This window comes from Zea mays, chromosome 4, assembly GCF_902167145.1.
Source record: "Zea mays cultivar B73 chromosome 4, Zm-B73-REFERENCE-NAM-5.0, whole genome shotgun sequence".
NCBI lineage: Eukaryota > Viridiplantae > Streptophyta > Magnoliopsida > Poales > Poaceae > Zea > Zea mays.
The window spans coordinates 248,202,838-248,217,608 of NC_050099.1; the positions used below are offsets into that span (position 1 = coordinate 248,202,838).

Sequence of the window (14,771 nt, forward strand, 5' to 3'; positions counted from 1 at the left end):
TTACCCCACACATATGTCTTTGTCATAATTCACATTGTTGAATTTTTTATGTAGACTAATTCTTCTTAAAAATCAATAGGTTTTAACCTTTGGTGTTGCCAAAACAGTCGATCATTGCTTTTTCAGCCAAAACTATCAGTTGTATGTTCATCAATATCCGATGAGATTCTCCTATTCCTTACCCCACATATGTTTACTAGCCATAGATCACCTTATTAGACTTTTGGTGGAGACCATTTTTTCGTAAAAAATCTTTTGGTGTTCGCCTTGGGTATTGAAAAAACAACCGTGCATGACTATTTTCAGCAAAAAAATATCGGTAGTATAAAAGTCATGAAATGATGTTTAGTTATTCTGGCTAAAGTTTAATTTATGATATATTAAATGTTTGTATTGAAACACCACTTTAGTATAAAAAAATATCGGTAGTATTGAAAAAGTGGTGTTTCATGAAATGATGTTTAGTTATTCTGGCTAAAGTTTAATTTATGATATATTAAATGATTGTTATAAATATTAAATATAAACTTAATTATGTTTAATAAATTTATCTTGTCTTTTATTCATCATTTGTATGATTAGTTTTATAATTAAACAATATTTAATATATATAATTTATGATTAGTTTTATAATTAAACAATATTTAATATATATAATTATCATTCAAATATTCAATGTGACGTAAACTTTAGTTAAGTGAAACCAAAAATATTTGTTACGTAGCCAAGTAGTCTGTTTCCCAAAAAAAAATCTCCTTTGCCAGGAATGTGGGCACAAAGCATCACACTACCTGGAAGCATGAATCCTATAGATAGTCCACATGATTCATGCTTCCGAGATACCACACAGAAATCTGTCCCTCCTGGGCCACCTGCACTTTCAACAACGATCTATGGAGCAGCACTGGAACAAGAGAAGACATGGAGAGATTACTTTGCTTTACACTTTTATCAAGGTTGAGTCCTACAAAATGGATGGGAGAAGGGGGCAGAAATAAACAAATAAACGCCCGTCCCTATTTACCCTTTTTTTTCTTTTATTAACCTATACCCTCCTATCTATCCTGGACCGAGACGAGAGGAGAGTGGTGAGGGGGAAGATCAGCGGCTAACCAAATGTCTCAGCAGAACTACACGGCTGGCACTGTCCAGAGACACCCGGCGACGAGGAGATCAGCTCACTTCAGCCCAGCTAGCACCACCAGGTCAAATCAAAGAATTCACCACACCCCCAAGGGTTGAGGAGACAACGTGAGCAGGGTGTGGCTGGTTAGCACTGCCTAACATCAGTAATGGTGTGCCTTCTTGAGCTCTTTGGAGGACGACGGGGCAGAGGATAAGAAATCCACGTTGAAGCGCTTCGTCTTCACCAACCAATCCCCCCCTTCAAATTCAACCGCCCCAATCTTTCTTGTTGCCCTGCGTACTTCCTATCCTCTTTCCACAAAGATATATACCCCTGTACAGAGGCAGCTACTCAGTTTGCGGCCACTTCCGCCGCTCTCTGCCTCATCATCTCATTCACAGCAGCCCTCCTCCGGGAATCAGACTGCTGCTGCAACCTTCTGAGATGCTCCTTCAGATCCCTGTGCATAGTTTACCACAGGCGGGATCAGGTTACATCGCAGATGGCAATGCTACACTGAGTAGTAAACCGCAGAGACACAAGAGGATGAGATGGGATGGAGGGCGTGGACAAACCTGCACCGTGGCACTTTGCACTCTGAATCTTTGCAAGCCCGGGCGTGGAGTTGGAGCATGTACCACATCTTCTTGCAGAGGACGCATCCTCCCGAAGCACGGGTTTTGCACTGCATCCCGTGACGGAATAGTCCCTTTACTTTTCGGCAGTGGGGATACTGGCAACTGCCGGAGCGGCACATCGACGCATGTACCAGGAGATCGAGCATCTTTCTTAGCTGCAGCACCATCATGAAAAAGGAAATCCGGTTTAGGTATATACTGTTTACTTGGAACGGTTCACCGCGACAAATAACCAAATTTAAACCACGTCTTTTAGCAATGGTGGAACAAGGGCATGATGCTAGTGGGTGGGCAAACAACTACAAGGCTTACCTGCTGAACACGCATTTGCCGAGCTTCTGCGTTCTGAGCGTCACGGTCAGCAGCTGATGGATGGTTCGTTAACTTGTGAGGATGAGTAACCGCTCCTTTTTGGAAACAAGCGTTGCACACGTCAAAATCTGGACAGATCTCACACCGCCAGCTTTGACCAGTTTCGATATCATGGCAGCAGGCATTGCACGTAGTGACAAATGCTGGCGCAGTTGGATTGTGCAGGTGGTATAGCACCATAATTGACGAATGCTTTGCGCGGCGAAGCGTGTCGTACTGATAATGATTTCCTTGGCAAAGGCTAAGGAATGCCTGCCTGGTGTCAAAGAACTCGCTTTCTAAGATGTCATCTCTATCTTTGGTATCTTTGGGCACCCCAACAATATCAACCTAGAAAAGAGAGAATCAAGACATATCTTGAGAGTCTATTTGCTCCAGCTCTATACTGAGAATGAAAAGGGTATAGTACCGGATGGAGCATATGCGTGTCTCTACTATTACACGGGTGCCTCTCCCTGTCTTCAAGTTGCTGTTCTGCGTCATAACACCTGGTGGACCAACAAAATATTCAATTTCACCAGAAGAACACAAACAAAAATTATATAGCTTATCCATCCTGAAAAACTCTATACAAGACAAGCTGGACCTGGACCTTGGAGATATGTACTTACTACGATGCTATCACTTTGTTTTAAATGGATACATGGATAATTATTAATGGATACATCATCTATGGTAGAGTATGAACCATGAATTTACGGTGTAATATTTAGTGCATTGTTGTATTCATATATGTCGGTATGTTTTAATCTATTTGTTTGATTTAAGGCTTATGGATGAGTTGTTTTTGCAAATTTGCATTACTGTTATTCCTAAGTTTTAGATAAATGTACAAATTATGTTTTCTGTGAATTCTACTGCCTAGCTCATGAGCTAAACGGGCAGAGGCAAGCTGGATCGTTATCCAGCCCTAAATACAGTTGTGGTCCAATTTTTGGAAGACATTGACTTAGGGTGTCTGGTCATTTACTCTATTTGCTAAGACTTTGTGCCAATGAAGAGTAACAAAAATAATGAACACTAAAATATCTATATAAAATACAATATTAAAAAACAAATATGGTTAAATCATTAAATGTCAAGCTGTTTGGAAAAGGTCATTGTGAAGAAAATTTTGTTAGCTGAAACAAGGTTTGTACACTTCGAATTTCAAACAAAGAATGCACTTATAAACTCATGAAACAAAAAAACTGAACAAAAATATATAAACCTGAAACAAGAACATTTTGCAAGCAGAACAAATAATATATTGGTTTGAACTTTGGAGTTTGCACATGTGGAATAGAAAATTTTACACCTCAAACAATAATCTGTACACCCGAAGCAGAAATTGTTGTAAGCACCAAGACATTGATCTGAGCAAAGCAAAAACTGTTTCGATGAAAAAATAAAGTGTTCTAAGCACTAGGAAAATGCTCCAACGAAAGAGACATGGTCTGAGAAAGAAAAAGTTCTAACCAAAAAATAGAAACTTTTCTAATCACCAGAACTGTTCAAGAAAAACATTTTGATGAAACGAAGATTATTTAAGCACCAATAGTAAATTTACAAACAATAAAAGAATTTTATGAGAAAGACAGAAGTTTTTTTTCTCGAAAGCGCAGGGGAACTGCGCCTTAAATATATTAAGAAGGAGATAATAAGGTCTAAAATAGCGCAGGAGAAAGACAGAAGTGTCCAGATGAAAATAAAATGTTCCATGGAATCATGATTAAATTATTGGAGCCAAGTCACATATGTAGTGATCATGTGCCAAAAGAAGATAATTGTAAACTGGTGGAAAATATATAGCAGGATTAATAAATCATAAATCAAACATGTGCAGTGCAGCATGGTCCAATTTTTGCCAAAGAAATAAACTTACTTGTCACAGATGTAAAAACTTCTGCATTGATGACAAACCCAACGTCTTCCAGACACCATAAGGGTACAGCAGTGACTACATGAATACTGCAAATGGACCATAATGAAATCTTCCTTCATAGGATATATGGTTTCACCAAGCTGCATGCACAAAATTAAAATGTGTTACCCAATTAATATAAAATTCAAGTATGTAAAAAAGAGACTTAGGGTGGGAGAGAAGAACAGGAGTATACTTTAGAGTATTTATGAGAGCAGGAAGTACACAGAAATCAAAGAAGCTTACCTTTTGCATCAACATAGCATCCTTGGAAGCATTCCCGCTGAGATCGGTGTGGCCAGCAGCTTTAAGAGCTCTTTTTGTAATAATCTTCTTTGTCTTACTCTTTTTCTGAAGTTTACGGTCATCTTCTTCTTGTCGGAGTTGATTGATCATATCTTCTGCAGCTCCTGGCCAATAATCTCCATCAAAGTATGGCAAGCGAGAAGCAGTCACCTTAGCCTTGCATCCCCCCATAGTGATGAAGAAATGGTCATATAGATTTGTCAGCTCAACAACAATTTCCTCCTTAGAAGCTTTCCGAAGCATCGATAAGTACCTGGGTGGATAAGAGTAAAAGACATTAGAAATGGTGGAGGATCTAAAAGCAACAAGACCAATTGGACACCTAAGGCTTACCACTCACGCAGTTTGTCAGATTTCGGAGTCTTTTGAATCTCAGGATGGCAATATAAGATGTAATCTTCACCCTTCAAAGGTGGGCAAGCCCATATGTAACAACTTGTGAACCCCCGCAGCTTACAGTATTCAAGATATCCTATCTGTACACGGTGAGGGCAGATTAGACCCAGAACAAATGCTAGCTAAAAAGAAGAAGAAAAAAGGTTTCCTGTTGTATGGTCTCGTAGACAGTTTTGATCAAAACCTGGTAAGGCAATAAATTTGTACTAGCAACAAAAAGTCAGCATGGATGGTAAATTACCAGAATTTCATGGTATACATATGTACGCAAGGCCTCTCCGGATACTGTTTTAATCTCAGGTCTAAAGTACTTAACAGAATCCAAGTATGACAAATAAACACGGCGCTGGTTCGGGGAAGAGCATTCTGCACCAAATTCTTGAACATACATGCCAAATAGACATACTTCCACACCTTCTATTCTCTGGAACAAGAGAACAGCCTGTCCAACATTTCATAAAAAATAGTGTTGCAGAAATTAGTGAGTGTAACTACGATTCATGCTTCAAATGACAAGAATGAATTCTTACCTTGGACTTGTAAGGGAACTCTGTAGGGTAGTTGTCTTCTTGAAAAATTTCCAAAAAACGTGGTTTAACCTCCAGCTTTTTATCCACTGATGAAACAACTCTGACCACAAGTCCTTCCGCTCCAGGAATCTACCAAGTAAGGCATAATTAGAAGTGGACTTGATGGAGTGAAAGGACATCATACCAGGAATCAAATTTGATGGCAAAAAGAATAAGTGCAGCATAATGCTTCGTAGTTCGTACACGGAAAAAAGTACCTAATAGTATGTATACAAGGAAATCTAGCACAAAAGTAAATAAATAAATAATTGTTTAACAAGACAACTTTGACTGCTATCTACTGTGTCATCCTATTTACCCAAATAAGAAATCCAACCACTTCATGAAACCATGCTCTGCATCAATAGAGGAAACCTGCTATGTGCAATGGTTCTTGTCCACTTCACCTATGGTGATGTTGGAAGCCACCAGCCTATTTGCTATCTGCAGTTCACCTATATTCTCCTATTGATAGGCAGCAATCCCACCTCCCAACAAAAGGCTATTACTATCTTTGTAGATAAAGAGAAATACTGTAATGTGGTGGGCCTTGGAAAAACACAAAGTATCAACAAAGTACATTAATCTTATTAAAGATATGTACACTAATGTTGTGACAAGTGTCCGAACAAGTGATGGAGACACCGATTACTTTCCAATTAATATAGGACTACATCAAGGGTCGGCTTTGAGCCCTTATCTTTTCGCTTTGGTGATAGATGAGGTCACAAGGGACATACAAGGAGATATACCGTGGTGTATGCTTTTTGCCGATGATGTGGTACTTATTGAGGAGAGTAGGAGTGGCGTTTCGCAAAAGTTGGAATTATGGAGGCAAACGCTGGAAGCAAAAGGTTTTAGGCTTAGTAGATCTAAAACAGAGTATATGAAGTGTGATTTCAGTGCCAATGGGGTATGAGGATGGCGATGATAGTCTTGATGGGCAAGTGGTACCCAAGAAAGACACTTTTCGTTACTTAGGATCAATGCTTCAGAAGGAGGGAGACATCGATGAGGATGTCAGTCATAGAATTAAAGCTGGATGGTTGAAGTGGCGGCAAGCTGCGGGTGTCTTATCCGGCCGGCTATGTTGTATGGAGCAGAATGTTGGTCCACTAAAAGACGACATGTCCAACAACTAAGTGTGGCAGAGATGCGTATGTTGCGCTGGATATGTGGCCACACAAGGAGAGATCCGAGTCTGGAATGATGATATACGAGAGAGAGTAGGAGTGGCGCCAATTGAGGAGAAGCTTATGCAACATCGTTTGAGATGGTTTGGACATAACATATCCAACGAAGACCTGAAGAGGCACCAGTGCATATCGGAATAATTAGGTGTCCCGAGAATGTGAAGAGAGGTAGAGGTCGACTAACCTTGACGTGGACAGAGGCTGTGAAGAGGGACCTAAAGGAGTGGAATATTGATAAAGAGCTCGCCGTGGATAAGAAGGGGTGGAAGTGTGCAATTCACGTGCCAGAACCCTGATTTGTAGTTTCGCTTTTCCTCCTTAATTGTTTGACCTTTTCTTATGCCCCTTTAGATCTTGCTGGTTCTTGTAGGTTTTATCTCTTTTTATGTGTTTCCCCGTTTCGTCGTTTTTCGGTTCTCCTTTGCCTTTGTCTCCCTTTTCTTTTCTTTAGGGGTTGAGCTCTTAGGTTTTCATATGGGGTTTCATCTCTAGCCTACCCAACGTGCTTGGGACAAAAAGGCTTTGTTGTTGTTGCTGTAGATAAAGAGAAATATTGTACTGACAAAAATATAAAAGTAATGAATTCTTGATTAGTAAACCTTTTTATCTTAATGAGCAAATCCCATTGTGCTTGAATCTCCCAACTACACTAAGGAAACTGCCGTGTCATAATATGTTTCGCCAAGAACTCAAAATCAGGTAAATAAACAAAGCTCATTGTGCTTGAGTATCCAAACTACAACAAAGAAACTGCTTGTTAATTTAGTGTCAATCTTCTAATCCTTCATATTACAAATCGAAGACAACTCGCAGAATAAACACCAACTTCTTGCAAGTTATGCCGGTAAGAGACGTGCTCATGGGGTTCTCCCCTTACCAGTCTGTGTTCGAACCCTAAGTCCCTGATACATCCTCTTAGGGTTGATTTGGTGACAAGGTGATCACGGCAGGATTGGAGAGGATTGAGGGGGAAATGAACTAATTTCTCCCTCAATCCCCTCCAATCCGGCTGATTTGGTGGACAGGATCACGAGGGGATCCATGGGGGAGGAATCCCCTTGCTATTCAAAATTAAATAGTAAGGGGATTCCTCCACCATAGATCCTCTCGTGATCTCTATCCACCAAATCAGTCCTAAGGCAAATTCAGGGGGGCATCTCCCCCCTGTGGTGAGTTTTTTACAGAATAGTCATAAACATATGGGTCATAGGTTCAGGTTGATTTATTTGGCACCGTTTCCTCAAAGAAGATATAGTATCACTAACCTCATCAATACTTTTGCCAGCAGCAGCTGCACGGTCCTGTTTCTCCTGCTTAAGTCGTTTAAATAACCGATCTTCTATATGATCACTAAGAACAGTTCTTGGCAAATCTTTTGCCCCAAGAACAGCACTCTGTGGTAAAGGTTTGCGCAGCCCACATTTGACCTCCTCAACGTAGCAATGGGGGCAAGTATATTCAGCTTGTCCTCCACCGTTCCTTCTTCCATTAAATAGAGCACAAATTTGATGTTGCCAGCATTGACATTTGTCACATTGAACCCACTGCAGAATGCATGATTTGAAAATGTTTAGCACCAAAGAAAAATATTAGAAACTTTTGAGCTTTTATGTGTATCAATGGAACTGCAAAACATACCCATTCTTCCGTTTCCTCCTCATTTCTTTTTTTCTCTAACTTTGCCTTCGGAAATGTTTGACCTTCAACCTCAATAGTCTCACCACGAGACTCGTTGTAGCAAGGGATACATAAATAGTGGCGTGTATCACCAGTACCTACAGCGTAGTATGGTGCGTTTCGCTTTATCCGAGCTCCACAAGGAGAACAATACATTGGTGGAGGTTCAAAAGTAAGTTTCTCTACTCTACAGAGCTGGCAAGAGTTCTCATTCTCAGAATGACCAATAGCTTGATTCTTTTCAGCTTTAGCCTTACTCTGTCAAACGATGGACGCAAAAGTTAGCTCCTCTCAAAAATACATTGTACAGTTAATGCACAAGTTCCACCAGGAGCATTATTACAGTTTACAAAACAGAAGTATGAAGAGCAGTTTTAGCTAAAAACTGTTGTATTTGCAAAACGGAACAGGGTAAAGATCATTCCTAACTTCTGACAAAGAGAGAGCAAAATACTTCATTTGTTAAGATACGGTAACACACATTACGATGTCTTAGAAGCTAAGAATAAATTCCTGCCAGTCCCATCCATATCAGAAAACAAGGAGTGGACTAAAATATCATTTAATCCATGGCAGGAAAAGAGTTTTCCCTAAAGTTACAAAATAGAGCTTGGCAATACTACATTGTAACCCCATTGTTTAATTATATTATATATTATAGTCTAGTTAATAAAGTAGAAAAGGCACAAGGGGGAGACAAATTGCTGCTCATTGGTGAAAGCCTTTCATAACCAGGGATCATGTTGGGTTTCACCTCTAAACCTACCCCAATTGCTAACAGGCAAGCATGAACCACATCTTTCTAGTGGCAAATCTCAGTTATCTATAACCCTATAGCCTACAGTTTATTATTGGTCCAGCGATTTAGTCAAAGGAAATGAAATGCATGTGGGTACTTCCAGTTAAGAAAATCATACCTGACCAACCCACAGCTTTAGACTGTCAATATGTACATCTACTTCATCTGGATAGAACAATTCAATCATAGAAACACCTTTTATTTTTGGTTTTCCTGATTTAGTCACAGTCGCATCAGTTAGATCATTTGTTTCATTTTTAACCTCAAGGGCAGTTTCACTTGTCTCTTTGTTAACTGACAAGTTTTCTTGCTTGATATGAGAGTCCATCTCACTGGGAACACCAGGAATCACATTATGCCTTGATGTAGTCACATTTTCATCAATGTCATAACTTATTTTTATGGGCTTTTGAGGAGCCCGAATGTCAGCCTTTGCATCTACCTCTCGTTTCAGATATGTTGTCCTATTATTGTGCTCAAGCTGCTCAGGCTGTGCTTCCTGCAATAGAAAGCCTGGGTTTACATGATGATTGGAGACTACAGAGATATCATTTTCTGGGCCACTGAGTGATGGAAGATGCATCTTTAAACGTTTTGGAACAGATGGTTGATCCTCGAACGCTTCAGCTGACATTGGATCAACATCCATTCTATCACCTTCTATCCCGTTCATGATTCTCTGAGGCACATTTTGTTGAGCAAGTTTTCTAGACTCAAGAGTTTTTTGCTTAGATGCCTGTTCAGTTGATTGGCGCAAAAACTTCCTTACAACGCTGCACACAGGACATTGCTCATCGACACAAGTTTTATAATGGTGAGACATTGCTTTTGACTTAGTGCAACTCCTGTACGAACAATCTTTCCTTTGACAATTCTGAAAATGGTTCAAAAGCTCCTGCACCTGAACACAACCATTGAACTTACAACTTCCAACAGGGTATGTGCATGTTTTTGCATGAAACAGCAACAGCAACCACTTTATCTGACGGAGGTAATGAATATTTCTCTTGACCTGCCCAAACCCTCCAGCTGTGGGTTTTGGCACTGCAGGATCAACAGAAGCGAGAGTGCCATTAGAAAGACACCAATCTGATGAAAATGGTTGCTGTACTCCATCTTGTGACATTATTCTTTGACAACAATCTTCTTGTACTTGTTTTTCGAGTGATGAATTAGTAGCGACAGGAGCCTTTTCCATTGTTTGTGGCTGCCATTGAGAAAGCAGCATTTGCTCTGTCTGTGATCCTTTCAGCACATAACTTACAGCATTTGAACCGTTATCAAGCTGCGGATTAGAGGGCAACAATTGCTGAGAACCATGTGAGGCAGAAGGAAGAAAATTTTGAGAGCTAGATAGATGACCAAGCATCTGCCCTCCTTTAACATTGTCAAGAGCATTTCTTTGCTGGTATTGACCCTGGAAGTTTGGAAGGTCAGCAGGATCACTAGCTTGTGAAGAAACTAGTTCAGTGTGTGGCAGAGTCCCCTGTTCTGGCAGTTGCATTGAATGGTTGGAAGCCATTTGAGACTGTTTAAGGGAATTGTTCCTTAACATAGCCTGCTGATGCTGTGAATTTGGCTGCTGCTGATTTATATGATACTGATTTTGAATAAACTGGGAATTAGGTTGCACCTGATGCTGCGACATTGGGTGCTGGTGTAGTAGTTGATCATGAGTCAGCTGTGTTGACTGAAAATTCACCTTCTCTGTTTGATCCAAAGGCCCATTTTTTATCTGGGACTGTTGCTGGACGGACTGAATGTTTAGCTGATTGGAAACCAACATCTGATTCATGCTTGATCTAGATTGTAAATTTGCAACATTCATGCTCTGACTATTTGCTGTGGTTAAAGGGGTAGAGCCAATAGCATAAAAGCTGCCGGAACCAGCCATATCAACTGATGCTACACACAAAAAGAAATTGAATTCATTTCATTACAATGCCACATTTTTTAAATTCTGTGAAGAGAACTAAATGCATGAGAAATCAGTCAACTAGAAACAGTAACATGACAACTTTACAAAATGAGTTGTACCGCCTCCCAAAGCAAAGATCATATAGGTGTATGCTTAAGAGAACTTTACACCCCTCAATTATGTACTGCAGAAAGAAGAGGTGTGTGTCATGTTGCCACTATTTAGAAACATTATTCATTAATAACATATCATCTATAATTGTTGAACTATCAACAGCAAAACCATACATGCCTACAAGGCTCCATCTGGAGATATCCAGGCTGGTGCTAAGATACTATTGGTAAAAAGCATCACCACCCTCCTCCCTCAAGACAGGCAATGCATTTCTTATAAGACTGGCAATTCTGGCAGCAAGGAACTATAAGAAGCTGGAGGTTTTACTTTTCTGTGTTTGCTACCTGTTAAATATTAATCGAACTAGTTAGTTTGGGTGACACTAGATTTTATGTATATATGATATGCATAATATACAGGTTTAAGCTTCAACTATAGAATTATTGAGACTTACTGATGGTATCCTTTGCAAACAAAACCTCGTGTTATAGCTTATAGGACGAAACACCCATAAGATGGCAGTGAAAGAGAGAACACTACGCCAAAAGGCAGCAAGCTTACTCGGTATTCTCTGCTGAGGGTGCTGATTGAATTGCTGCTGCATAGGTTTGGGCGAATTGCCATAAGAGGATATGTTCATATATGCTTCTGGGGCAGTAGTCCTGTTTGTTAGCTGCATATTTGACCCATGCACTCCTATGCCACCATTCATGTGGCCATCTGATAAACCATAGGCAGATGAGTTGTCCAGCAAGCTTGAATGTATCCCAGAATTATTGTGTCCCCCAATATGTTGAATTTGATTGCTATTGTGGTTGCTAGGAAATTGTTTCTGGTGCTGCATATGTGGCGCCACAGCTGACTCACCGTTGAAGTATCCAGTTCCATTTGAATAGTCAGGATTTGAAGGTACATTCTGTTGATTACTGAATCCTGGAGTTGGGATCATATGAGATAGTTGTCGCTGAACGCCAACTGAACCCATTGTAGATTCGACATTATTTGTGGTAGAATTTTGTGAAATGTTGGTATTTAAATGCTGGTACCCGTTAGACATTGGACCTGCATGAAGGAATTAAGAGTGAGCAGAGCATATAAAGAGACTGGCAAAATAAAACTAAGAATTTGTGGTGGGCCAGTTAGGCACTGCATAAGTTCAGCTTATTGACTTCTTGGTAAAATGACCAAACCAATTTCAAAACAACAGATGTCAAAAGGCATGCTTCCTGTTTACAGATTAACAACAGCAATTTTAGTATAATAAAGACAGATATGTGAGAGTGAGGCCCTCAAAGAGGTACTCCTTTTTCAGCACGCAGGCACTAGATCAGGGCCAGACCGCTAGAGAACTTCAGGTAACAGAAAACAGGCCAAAAGACTAGTAAACATATATGCACCTTGCATTGAGGTACCCATGTTAGCATTCTGAGGAACCATGCATGCACCAGACGATGAAAGAGCATTGGTCTCCGTGACATAAGGAGTCCTAGAACCTGCACTGGTGCCTTGCGTCATACCAGGGGTAGGAATCATAGCACCATAGCTAGAGGACGATGATATTTGCCTTGTCATTTGTGGGTTTTGTTGATTGTGTTGGTTCTGAGCACTCAAGGTCTTGATAGCAAATTGCAATTGTGGCTCAACTGGTCCCTTCATCATATTGTAGTACTCATGCTGCTCAAACAGTACAGGAACCAAAAAGAACAGAATGGTGATGAAGCAGCAAGAATTTATTTTTGCTCCCCAGAAATATACTTGATCTCTAGTATACCAACAAAGCCTTGCAAAAGATGAACGGAACAGGATGGTGATACCTTGTTTGGGAATTTTCTGTACAAGATCTCCTCAAGCCGTTTTGCCAGTTCAGGCAACCGTTTCCGCCAATCACCCGGTGACTGTTTTCTTCCTATATAGTCAGATCTGCAAGAATAGTAAAAAAAAAAATGTCACATACCTTCTATCGGGTTGAAGAAAAATATGTCACCAAACTATATTATAGGCGATTATAGGGAGGGAAATCAACAATTCTCAAAAGGGTCCAAGGAAAGACAATTTGGACACAAACAATGCATCCATTGTCGCATTCGTAATTATGGCAAGGAAATAAATTTATAAGCATAACGTATGATAAGGTAATATTTTTGTTGGGGCATATAGATAGTTTGGATCAGCCACTTGGTATCATGAGACATGCGGACGTTCAGCCAGCCGAGGCTCACTAACTCAGTGCATTGAATGCCTGACAACAGATGGACTATTAAGTTTAAGTCAACAGTAGCGAAAACATACATCTTGTCGCGCATAGCGGTCCGAAGCATGACAAACTGCTGGTCCATTCCTGAGAGCGCCGCCATCTCCTGCATTGGCTGGTGCTGCGGTAGCCCGTCTGAGCCGCCAACACCAATGCCAACACCGGAGCCAGGAACTTGATTCATGTGCGCTGTCTGCCCGGACAGGTGGGCAGCATGTCCCACATTCATCTTGGGGGCAGGCGGAGGGTCAGGTCATCCCACGTGCGGCAGCTGGGCGCGTGTGGGAGAATGAAGTGAGGAGAAAAACAAGTAACAAACACGAAAGGAGCAAGCTTTGTTCCAGCACACACCACACACCGCGGTAGTAGGAAACGGTCTATCCTGCGCGGAATCCGAGGCGGGGCGAGTCCCGATCGAGCAGGAGCAGCAGTGTGGCAGCTGCCGCATGTAGTAGGCAGGCCAGCGTGTGGAAGCTCCGCCCAGGGCCGCGCGGGGGCAGATGGCGGCGATCGGCGACCGAGGCGCGGGGGGGAGCCGCGGGGCGTGGAGCCCGGCCCGCGAATTGCAGACCCCCTAGGGTCGGCCCGCCCGAAACCCTAGAAGCCCGGCAGGACCACGCCAGGAGGGTGGCGGGCGCGGGCGCGGCGACGGGGTACCTGAGATTCCGTACGGCGGCGAGCGGCGGCGGCGGCGGCGGGACCAGGTCGATGATGCGGGGCGGGCGGCGGGGAGTTCGCGGGCGATTTGGGAATGGGGGAATTTGTCGGGGCGGGGGCCTGCTGCGAGCGACGCGGTGAAGGAGGAACCGGCGTCGACCAATCGCGGGTTCGGGCGCGGCGGGTCGCTGCGGATGGGGCCCGGGGAATGGCGGCTCTCCTCTCTAGGCGCGGATGCGACGCGGGGGCGATTGGGTGCAAAAATAGCAAGCGCAGGCAGTAGCGGACTCGGGACTCTGGGGTCTGGGCTCGCTTCATTTTATACGCACGTGCGCCGTCGCCGCCTCGCCTTTGGAGGACGCTCGTGTGTGTTCGTTCGGTTTTTTCAGACGGGTCCGTTAATACCAATGCAGCGATGGGTACGCAATTCAGACAAAATAACATTTATTTATGAAAAGAACATCACTGTAGCTCCCTAGTTAGTTTTAGGGTGCGTTTGATTTTACTTTTATATTTGGCTTTTATCTCTTAAAAATTAAATCATTGGCTAGATCTAGAAAGCAGCTTTTTATAAAAACCGTCTTTCTCGCAGTATAAAACTGAAAGCATTTTTCAACATGTTTTTAGTGCCTTTCGAGTGTAATTGTGAAAATATATATGAAAAATATTTAACGAGTTTAGTGGTTTCTGTCAAACGGTTTTTAGCTTTATAAACTCACATCAGCTTTTCTCACAACACACAACCTATAACAGTTTTTTTCACATACACAACTCAATAAAACAAACTCTTATAATTTAATATTTATACCCAACTGAAAGTCACCTAATGAGGGTGAATAGGCAAATCTGAAA

General features: G+C 41.7%; 1 protein-coding gene across 4 annotated transcripts; it reads right to left on the reverse strand.

The window, feature by feature from the left end:
• Nucleotides 1-905: 905 nt before the first annotated feature.
• LOC103654967 (probable histone acetyltransferase HAC-like 1) lies at nucleotides 906-14,209 on the reverse strand. 4 transcript variants are annotated; one of them, XM_035967579.1, is made up of 17 exons: nucleotides 13,621-14,209; nucleotides 13,301-13,533; nucleotides 12,826-12,931; nucleotides 12,409-12,685; nucleotides 11,573-12,073; nucleotides 9,098-10,878; nucleotides 8,142-8,438; nucleotides 7,769-8,047; nucleotides 5,272-5,400; nucleotides 4,983-5,183; nucleotides 4,679-4,821; nucleotides 4,286-4,598; nucleotides 4,001-4,140; nucleotides 2,546-2,624; nucleotides 2,077-2,466; nucleotides 1,702-1,919; nucleotides 906-1,586 (listed from the first exon to the last, which is right to left on the reverse strand). In XM_035967579.1, the coding sequence occupies exons 2-17, from the start codon at nucleotides 13,489-13,491 to the stop codon at nucleotides 1,478-1,480; spliced, it is 5,154 nt and encodes a 1,717-aa protein (XP_035823472.1). In that variant the 5' UTR covers nucleotides 13,492-13,533; nucleotides 13,621-14,209; the 3' UTR covers nucleotides 906-1,477. The 4 variants fall into 4 exon arrangements, with proteins under 4 accessions (XP_035823472.1, XP_008680003.1, XP_008680004.1 ...); XM_008681781.3 differs by having other exon boundaries at nucleotides 9,098-10,884; XM_008681782.4 differs by having other exon boundaries at nucleotides 13,614-14,209.
• Between the last annotated feature and the right edge of the window lie 562 nt (nucleotides 14,210-14,771).

What these genes read in the sequence shown, in the direction of transcription:
- LOC103654967 (XM_008681781.3), bottom strand. Translation starts at nt 13,491, where the DNA reads ATGAATGTGGGACATGCTGCCCACCTGTCCGGGCAGACAGCGCACATG. An exon ending in TAAAGCTGTGGGTTGGTCAG is followed by an intron (nt 8,439 to 9,097) that starts GTATGATTTTCT and finishes ATCGTTTGACAG; the next exon opens with AGTAAGGCTAAAGCTGAAAA. An exon ending in ACACGCATATGCTCCATCCG is followed by an intron (nt 2,467 to 2,545) that starts GTACTATACCCT and finishes TCTCTTTTCTAG; the next exon opens with GTTGATATTGTTGGGGTGCC.